This window comes from Mustelus asterias, chromosome 19 (assembly GCF_964213995.1).
Source record: "Mustelus asterias chromosome 19, sMusAst1.hap1.1, whole genome shotgun sequence".
NCBI lineage: Eukaryota > Metazoa > Chordata > Chondrichthyes > Carcharhiniformes > Triakidae > Mustelus > Mustelus asterias.
In genome coordinates this window covers 9,440,158-9,450,526 of record NC_135819.1, presented here as the reverse complement: position 1 = coordinate 9,450,526, position 10,369 = coordinate 9,440,158, and the positions used below count along the sequence as shown (strand labels likewise).

The 10,369-nt window shown below is 50.0% G+C and overlaps 1 protein-coding gene across 2 annotated transcripts in view; it reads left to right on the top strand.

Annotated features, from left to right (window-relative positions):
- The window catches only part of LOC144507750 (deoxyribonuclease-2-alpha-like), a 22,012-nt gene extending 16,536 nt beyond the window's left edge, over positions 1-5,476 (top strand). For both annotated transcript variants that reach the window (XM_078235019.1, XM_078235020.1), the window contains exons 6-7: positions 998-1,195; positions 3,950-5,476. In XM_078235019.1, the coding sequence (XP_078091145.1) occupies positions 998-1,195; positions 3,950-4,305 (554 nt within the window). In that variant the 3' untranslated portion in view covers positions 4,306-5,476. The remainder of the gene's footprint in view (positions 1-997; positions 1,196-3,949) is intronic.
- The last annotated feature ends 4,893 nt before the right edge of the window (positions 5,477-10,369 follow it).

Below are 10,369 nucleotides of genomic sequence, written 5' to 3'. Positions count from 1 at the left end.
TGACTCTCAACTGCCCTCAGGCAACTAGGGATGGGCAATAAATGCTGGCCAGCCAGCGACGCCCATGTCCCCCAAATAAATAAAAAGACACTCTGTCAGAGAGATGGTGCAGGCTCGATGGGCCGAATGGCCTCTTTCTGCACTGTGGGTATTCTATGATCCGTTCTGTGATAGGGTGAGATGAAGGAGGTGGGAGGAGGCTCATGTTCTGTTTTTAAGTTTTTTATTTTATGTGGGTCACAAGTAGGCTTACATTAACACTGCAATGAAGGAACACCAGCATTGAACAGGAGGGCTGAATGGTCTGTTTCTGAAGACTCTGTGGAAGCGTCCTGACATCTGAGAATCTCCAACCGTCAGGAGAGAGGGTGGAAAATCAGCACCCTCTTTAAAAAAAAACTCTTGTTTTCTGATTGGTCTTGAATCTGTATTTATCACTTTTTGTAATCATTGAAGGATCCAAGGATTTACTAGGATGCTACCGGGACTTGATGGTTTGAGTTATAAGGAGAGGCTGGATCGACTGGGCCTTTTTTCTCTGGAGCATAGAAGGCAGAGGGGTGATCTTATAGAGGTCTATAAAATAATGAGGGGCACAGATCAGCTAGATAGTCAATATCTTTTCCCAAAGGTAGGGGAGTCTAAAACTAGAGGGCACAGGTTTAAGGTGAGAGGGGAGAGATACAAAAGGGTCCAGAGGGGCAATTTTTTCACACACAGGGCGGTGTGTGTCTGGAACGAGCTGCCCGAGGTAGTGGTAGAGGCGGGTACAATTTTGTCTTTTAAAAAGCATTTAGACAGTTACATGGGTAAGATGGGTATAGAGGGATATGGGCCAAATGCGGGCAATTGGGATTAGCTTAGGGGTTTTAAATAAAAAGGGCGGCATGGACAAGTTGGGCCGAAGGGCCTGTTTCCATGCTGTAAACCTCTCTGACTCTATGATCCGTTGTTGTGTAAATCTCCTGAAGAGTGTAACCTGTTTTGCCTCATGTAGGTACGCAGTTGTTGTACAACAACCCTCACGTGTACGATCACTCGGTGCCGCCCCCTTTTGATACGGACCTGGTCAACCTCACCAAGGCAGCGACCGGCAAGCAGGTGGAGTTGCCCCACAGTAAGAGAGCAGTCACCCTCTCATCGGCAGCTGGGAAACGCTTCACCAGCTTTGCAAAATGCAGGAAATTTGGAGACGGTAATATCTCTCGCTGTTGACACTGTAGCCCTCTTCCTGATCCCTCCCCCTCTTCCTGATCCCTCCCCCTCTTCCTGATCCCTCCCCCTCTTCCTGATCCCTCCCCCTCTTCCTGATCCCTCCCCCTCTTCCTGATCCCTCCCCCTCTTCCTGATCCCTCCCCCTCTTCCTGATCCCTCCCCCTCTTCCTGATCCCTCCCCCTCTTCCTGATCCCTCCCCCTCTTCCTGATCCCTCCCCCTCTTCCTGATCCCTCCCCCTCTTCCTGATCCCTCCCCCTCTTCCTGATCCCTCCCCCTCTTCCTGATCCCTCCCCCTCTTCCTGATCCCTCCCCCTCTTCCTGATCCCTCCCCCTCTTCCTGATCCCTCCCCCTCTTCCTGATCCCTCCCCCTCTTCCTGATCCCTCCCCCTCTTCCTGATCCCTCCCCCTCTTCCTGATCCCTCCCCCTCTTCCTGATCCCTCCCCCTCTTCCTGATCCCTCCCCCTCTTCCTGATCCCTCCCCCTCTTCCTGATCCCTCCCCCTCTTCCTGATCCCTCCCCCTCTTCCTGATCCCTCCCCCTCTTCCTGATCCCTCCCCCTCTTCCTGATCCCTCCCCCTCTTCCTGATCCCTCCCCCTCATTCTGTCCCGCCCTCAGTCTGACTCCCGAATCTGCTCTCTCCGGATTAATCTCAGGCATTTCCCCTTTGCAAACCCTCCCACTCCCTATTTCAGCCTGTCCCATCCAAATGTAACAGGTTCAACAGTAACTTTGCATTGGACCATAGAATCCCCACAGTGCAGAATGAGGCCATTCGGCCCATCAAGCCTGCGCCGCCTCTCTGACAGGCTATCTTACCCCGACCACTCACCCACCCCATCCCTGTAACCCCATGTATTTACTCCACTAATCGCCCTAACTTGCACATCTTTGGACACTAAGGGGCAATTTGGCATGGCCAATCCCCCTAACCTGCACAATTTTGGACAGTGGGAGGAAACCGGAGCACCCGGAGGAAACCCACGCAAACACGGGGAGAACGTGCGAACTCCACACAGACAGTGACCTGAGGCTAGAATTGAACCCGGGTCCCTGGCGCTGTGAGACAGCAGTGCTCACCACTGTGCCACCGTGCTGCCCAAACGTAATGTTTTGAAGTGGCATTGGCAGGGCTTTGGAGAGTAATGGAGTGGGGCTTATTGGACAGACCTTTCAAAGAGCCAGCATGTTGCATGTTGGTGTGATTGAATCTGCTTCCACCAGCCTTTCAGCCAGAGTGAGCCGGATCACAACTTAACGAAAAAAAATTATCATCTCCCCTCTAACCCTTTTACCAATGACTTTTAATCTGTGCCTACTCTCCAGTCAACGAAAACAGTTTCTCTCAATCTACTCCATCAAATCCTCTCATCCTTTTAAACATCTCTCTCCAATGTTCCTTGAACCTTCTGAAGAGGAACAGTCACAGCTTCTCCACAAGCTGTAAGCAGGTGGGCAATATTTCACCAGTTTTCAGACTTTAGCTAGTCTAACTCCGTTCTCCTCTTTAGGCTTCTAACACTAATTCTAATCCTTGTGAGATCCTTAGGGGATTGATGTGGAGTTTGTAGGTTCTCCCCGTGTCTGCGTGGGTTTCCTCCGTTTGCTCCGGTTTCTTCCCACAGTCCAAAGATGAACAGGCTAGGTGGATTGGCCATGGTAAATTGCCCCTTAGTGTCCAAAGATGTGTAAGTTAGATGGATTGGCCATGTTAAATTGCCCCTTAGTGTCCAAAGATGGGCAGGTTAGGGGGATTGGCCATACTACATTGCCCCTTAATGTCCCTTAGTGGGATTAGCAGGGTAAATACGTGCGGTTAAGGAGGTGGGGCCTGGGTGGGATTGTGGTCATCATAGAAACCCTACTGTGCAGAAGGAGGCCATTCGGCCCATCGAGTCTGCACCGACCACAATCCCACCCAGGACCTACCCCCACATATTTACCCGCTAATCCCTCTAACCTACACATCTCAGTATTCTAAGGGGCAATTTTTAACCTGGCCAATCAACCTAACCCGCACATCTTTGGACTGTGGGAGGAAACCGGAGCACCCGGAGAAAACCCACGCAGACACGAGGAGAATGTGCAAACTCCACACAGACAGTGACCCGAGCCGGGAATCGAACCCGGGACCCTGGCGCTGTGAAGCAGCAGTGCTAACCACTGTGCTACCGTGCCGGCTACCAGTGCAGGCTTGATGGGCCAAATGGCCTCTTTCTGCACTGTAGGGATTCTATGAATTGTATGGAATTACATTGAAAGTACAGCACAGAGATAGGCCATTTGGTCCATCAGATCCTTGCTGGGGTTTAGTTTTAGTTCATCTCATCCTATTAGCATATCTTTCTATTCCTTTCTCCCTTGTGTGTTTAGAAACATAGAAATGTAGAAGATAGGAGAAGGCCATTCGGCCCTTCAAGCCTGCTCCAACGATCATCCAACTCAATAGCCTAATCCTGCTTTCTCCCCAGAACCTTTGATCCTGTTCGCCCCAAGTGCTATTGAAACATAGAAGATAGGAACAGGGGGAAGTTTATCTGGCTTCCCTAAGATATATCCATACTATTCACCACAACCGTTCCCGGTGGGAGTGAGTTCCACATTCTCTGCTCACAATGTTTCTCCTGAATCCCTGACTGGTTTGAGTGGTGACGATTGAATGTTGCTGATTGGGATGGAGAGGGTAGAGATACTGTCAATCGCTGCTTCATGGACATGTTCCTGTGTTGCAGATTTATACTCTGGCTGGGTGGCCGAGTTCTTCCGGAGTGATCTATTGGCCCAGACCTGGCCCAACTCTGCGCACTCTCTCCAGTCCAATTGCAGCATGGACTACGCGGTGTACAACGTGAGGACAATTACGTTCAGCGCGAGCAGCAGCTTTAAGAGCAGCGAGGATCACTCCAAGTGGTGCGTGACCATGCCGGGGACGGGCGTGAAGTGGACCTGCATAGGTGACATCAACCGAGACGAGGCTCAGGAGCACAGGGGCGGTGGAACCGTCTGCACTGATGACCCAGTCGTCTGGGACTCCTTTTCCAGTCTGGTCACCTCCTGCCAGTCCTGTGCGTGTTCTTGCACTGGGTAGGAAAGCAGTCGTGTCTGACCTGGGGCTTGAATGCTGGCTTCAGGGTCAATGTAGAGTGATAAACTTTCCTTTGCGTTTATTGTCAGGCTGGATTTTGGATTCTCTTTGTATATTAGTATTCAGGAAGTATTTTGATCACTGAGAAGAGGGTTAGAATTCCATCCAGAGCGCTTCAAGTCATACCGAGGCCTTGCCAAGGTTTGCCTCAACCGGAGAAGAATCCCAAACTTTTCTTTTGGATCCGCCTTTTGGATGAGAATTCAATCCCAGGCACCTCTACCCTCTCAGGTATCAGTTAAAGAGGAGCAGGGGATTGTCTTCCCAGTGTCCCGGCCAGCTGATATCCCTGAATCAACACCGCTAAAACAGATCACACCATTGTTGACGGGGGTCGCCTGGGTAAGAGTAAGTGCAATGGGCCGAATGGCCTCCTTCTGCACTGTTATGATTCTCTACGTTCCTTGGAACTTGCGGTGCATGCAGATTGGTGGCTAAGTTTCCTACATTATAACAGTGCCTACACTTCAAAAGATCTTCATTGGCTGTAAAGCGCTTTCGGGCGTCTTAAGGTAATGAAAGGCACTATATAAATGCACCACCTGATCCCAGTGAGTTTCCCTTGGCTCCTTTCCCTACTTTGAAGCTTTGAAAAGAAAGATAAAGATTATTGTGTTGAGAAGACTTCCCAGTATTCACCTGGGTGAAGTGTGTTGGTGTTTCCAGGGAACACACTGGATGCCCTGCGGCCTATAGAACGTCAAACTAACCCTGGTCTCCCCAAGTAATATTTTCCTTCAATCTGTGACATGGGGAAACACCAGCCCCCATTCCCTCACCCACTGCGCACCCACAGATGTAGAAACATGGAAACTGTGCGCTTCTGGGTTAACGAGAAGCAGGTGCCTCCCTGTTGCCAGTTCCTGTTTCATAGCCTGGCTGAGGTTATAGAATCACTGCAGTGCAGAAGAGGCCATTCAGTCCTTCGAGTCTGCACTGACTGTCTGACAGAACATCTTACCCAGACCCGGCCCATCCCCCTGCCCTATCCCCGTTACCCCACACATTTACCCCACTAATCCCCCTAACCTACACATCTTTGACTCACCTGTTGGAGTGGCTGAAGGGGCGGCGCTCCAAAAGCTCATGCTAACAAATAAACCTGTTGGACTTTAAGCTGGTGTTGTGAGACTTCTTACTGTACACATCTATGGACACTAATTGGCAATTTAGCATGGCCAATCCCCTTAACCTCTCCAGTTTCTTCCCACACTCCAAAGGTGTGTGAGTTCGTTGGATTGGCCATGCTAAATTGCCCCTTAGTGCCCAAAGATGTGCAGGTTAGATGGATTGGCCATGCTAAATTGCCTGTTAATGGCAGGGGATTGGCTAACCTGTACATCTTTGGGCACTAAGGGGCAATTTACCAATTGCCAACCCACCTACCTTTGTACACTAAGGGGCAATTTACCAATTGCCAACCCACCTACCTTTGTACACTAAGGGGCAATTTAGCACAGCCAATCCACCTACCCTGCTCATCTTTGGACTGTGGGAGGAAACCGGAGCACCCGGAGGAAACCCACGCAGACGCGGGGAGAACGTGCAAACTCCACACAGTCAGTGACCTGAGGCCGGAATCAAACCCAGGTCCCTGGCGCTGTGAAGCAGCAGTGCTAACCACTGCGCCACCGTGCCGCCCTGTATCAATATCAATATTTCCCACAATAAGATTGGTCCTGGGTTATCAAAACCATCAGATTTAAATTTAATAGGTTTTTGGTACCTAGGTGCCTGATTCAAATTGATTGGCTAAATTCAAAAGCCTGTTGTCTTGGTAACACTGCTGCGTGGTCTTTCCATACTAATGTTTCAGTCTGGGCTCTCTGTGTACTAAATCTCTAAGCACAGAAAATGCACCACCTTTTAACGGGGCCACGCAATGCTTTCCCCCTTGAGCATTTTACAGCTTAACAAGCACCAACTTCTAACTTCCTACCACCCAATCTACAATTACTCTCCCCAACTTAACAACATTTTCTATCAATTCAGGTTTTCGAGTGGTTTGATAAGACTGAGTAGCTTGCTATCTACCATTTCAGAGTCCACCGCATTGCTGTGGGCTTGGAGTCCCATGTAAGCCAGACCAGGCCTAAAGGACATTAGTGAACCAGATGGGTTTTTATGACAATCGACAATGGTTTCGTGATGGTCATTAGACTTTTAATTCCAGATTTTTATTCCATTCAAATTCCACCATCTGCTGTCCCACCATCACCACCTCCCCATGTAGCACAGGAGGCCATTTGGCCCATCACGCTGATTCTTTTGAAAGGGCCATTCAGTTCGCCCCACACTCCCCTTCGCTGTTTCTCCACAGCCTTTCAATTTCAAGTGTATATTCATTTCACTTTTGGAAAATTATTCTTTCTATTCTTTGATTCCCCCACCTTTCCAGCCAATGCATTCCTGATCACAACTCGCCATGTAAAAACAAAAATTCCTCATCTCTACCTTTTGCTAATTATCTTAAGTCTGTGTCCACTTACATTCTCCCCGTGTCTGCGTGGGTTTCCTCCGGGTGCTCCAGTTTCCTCCCACAGTTCAAAGATGTGCGGGTTAGGTTGATTGGCCGTGCTAAATTGACCCTAATGTTAGGGTAAATATGTGGGTTACGGGAATAGGGCCTGGGTGGGATTGTGGTCGGTGCAGACTCGATGGGCCGAATGGCCTCCTTCTGCACTGTAGGGATTCTATGATTCCTGACCCTCCCATCAGTTTCTCCAATTTTTCTTATTCATTTGTGGGCGTCGCTGGCTGGGCCAGCATTTATTGCCCATCCCTAGTTGCCCGAGGGCAGTTGAGAGTCAACCACATTGCTGTGGCTCTGGAGTCACATGTAGGCCAGACCGGGTAAGGACGACAGATTTCCTTCCCTAAAGAATATTAGTGAACCAGATGGGTTTTTCCAACAATGGTTTCATGGTTATCAGTAGATTCCTAATTCCGGATATTTTTTATTGAATTCAAATTCCACCATCTGCCGTGGCGGGATTCGAACCCGGGTCCCCAGAGTATTAGCTGAGTTTCTGGATTAATACTCTTGCGATAATACCACTAGGCCATTGCCTCCCCCACTATTAAGTCTCTTCTTAATCTTCTCCGCTTGAATCCCAGTGTCTCTGGTTTCCCCACCGGCCATCATTCCTGGTAAAATCCCAGCATTTATACAACATTCCACATGAGTAAGCAACAAGGAATTATGTGTCGTACAAAGTTCATTGCTCACTAGGGTTTTCTGCGGTGAGTAAGATATTGCGAGGAATTGATTTTTTGTTAGAAGCACAGAGCAGCTCTTTGTGGTTCACATTGACAGACATTGAGGCTCAGGTTGGGTCTTTGGTCTCACCCTGGGGGACAAGTTTAAGTTAAGTTTATTTGTTAGTGTCACACGTAGGCTTACATTAACACTGCAATGAAGTTACTGTGAAATTCCCCTAGTCGCCACACTCCGGTGCCTGTTCGGGTCAATCCACCCTAACCAGCACGTCTTTCAGACTATGGGAGGAAACCGGAGCACCCGGAGGAAACCCACGCAGACACGGGGAGAACATGCAAACTCCACTCAGACCCAAGCCGGGAATCGAACCCGGGTCCCTGGCGCTGTGAGGCAGCAGTGCTAACCACTGTGCCACCCGGTAGTTCTGAAGTTATATTCATAAATAACAGTTTCCACTTCAATCATTTCACCCGAGCGATAGAACCCCCCCCCCCCCCCATCACTCTTCAAATCTTTTTGCATCCGAACTCCTTGGGCGGGATTTTCCGGCCGCGCTCACCCCAGGACCGGAAAATCCCGCCCGAGGTCAACGGATCTTTGCATGGTCCGTGTCCCGCCCGCTGCGATTCCCATGGCGAGGGGGATGGGAAAATTCCACCCCTTGTGTCCCAGGATTTTAAAACTGGAAATCCTTACAATTTCTATTTCTATTCTCAACAAAAAAGAGATAATTACCCCAAGATGTGCTTCACTGGAACCCACCGAGGCATGTCATAGGGCAGATTAGCAAAAACACAAAGGTGTAGGTTTTAAAGAGTATCTTAAAAGAGGAAAGAAGGGTGTAGGGAGAGAGAATTCCAGAGCTTAGGTTGGTGGCAGTTGAAGGCAAGGCAACCTTGGAGCGTTTGACATCAGGGACACTGAGGAGGCCGGAACTTTTGATTTGTTTGATTTATTATTGTCACATGTATTAGTATACAGTGAAAAGTATTTTTTCTTGCGCACTATACAGACAGAGCATACCGTTCATAGAGAAAGAAAGGAGCGAGTAGAGAATGTAGTGTTACAGTCAGAGCTAGGGCGTGGAGAAAGATCAACTTAATGCGAGGTAGGTCCATTCAAAAGTCAGACGGCAGCAGGGAAGAAGCTGTTCTTGAGTCGGTTGGTACGTGACCTCAGACTTTTGTATCTTTTTCCCGACGGAAGAAGGTGGAAGAGAGAATATCCGGGATGCGTGGAGTCCTTAATTATTCTGGCTGCTTTGCCGAGGCAGCGGGAAGTGTAGACAGAGTCAATGGATGGGAGGTTGGTTTGAGTGATGGTTTGGATGGGTGTGGAGATCGTGGAGGGTCACGGGCTGGAGGAGGCTGCAGGTGGAGGGACGGATTTTAAAACAGGGATGAGAATATTAAAAATGGATGCATTGTTTAAGGTGACCGACTCTACGGAAAGAAATTAAGGGATAGACCACTGGGACTGGGGGTAATGATAGGTTCAGAGGACCCAGCCTTGATTCCTCTTCAACCTTTTGCCTGTCCATATCCTTCTCCCCTCTTGGGTCTGTTTTGACCCCAACTACCCATCCCCGGCTGGGGCTTCCCCCCCCCCTCCCCCCCACCCCACTCCATCTCCCTACCTGCCCGCAGACTGCCTCTGTCAGGTCTGGCAGAAACCCCCAGGCCTGTGCTGAAAACATACCCCCTCCCCTCACTCTACTCGGGCCTGAGAATGCTGCACCACCAACCCATCTTACCTCAGGTCAAACCACAGCCTCCCCATCCCCATTGCTGCCGCTGCTAGCCTTGACCACCCCTGCCGCCAGGCTCTGCCAGACCCTTTCCTGACACCAAACACGCTTGGGTAGTCCAGTCTTCCTCGGTCGCTGCCTGGAGGAATCTGGGACAAATGGCGGACCAGGCAGCCCACACACGGTACATGGGGCGGGAAGCCAAATTCCAAAGACAATTGCGGGACGCTTGCTCACCCTGGCCCTACTTAACCAGGAGGTGACGTAGAGCGACAGACACACAGGCTGATGTGTGAGCGGCACTGGGTGTGGATCAAAGCATGAGCAGCAGCTTTCTGGATGACCTCGAGGGAGGGTAGAATGTGGTGGAAGGTCTGGAACATGTTGGGACAGTCAAGCCTACAGGTGACAAAGACACGGGTGAGGGTTTCAACAATCAATGTACTGAGGCAGGGGTGAATATCCAAGCTCAAATTTTAAATTGCGGTGCGGTGGCACAGTGGTTAGCACTGCTGCCTTACAGCGACAGGGACCCAGGTTCAATTTCTGGCCTCGGGTCACTGTCTGTGTGGAGTTTGCACACTCTCCCCGTGTCGGCATGGGTTTCCTCCGGGTGCTCCGGTTTCCTCCCACAATCCGAAAGACGTGCTGGTTAGGGTGCATTGAGCGTGCTAAATTCTCCCTCAGTGTTACCCGAACAGGCGCCAGAGTGCGGCGATTAGGGGATTTTCACAGCAGCTTAATTGTGGGGTGCATGGGGTCCTTAATTATGCTGGCTACTTTTCTGAGGCAGCGGGAAGTGTAGACAGCGTCAATAGATGGGAGGCTGGTTTGCGTGACTGATTGGGCTACATTCACGACCCTTTGTAGTTTCTTGAGGTCTTGGACAGAGCAGGCACCATATCAAGCTGTGATACAACCAGAAAGGATGCTTTCTATGGTGCATCTGGTGAGAGTCGTAGTGGACATGCTGAAGTAAGGACCAGTCCAGCGGAAGTCCATGGTCACCAAGGTATGGTAGGAGAAGGAAATGTGAGGTT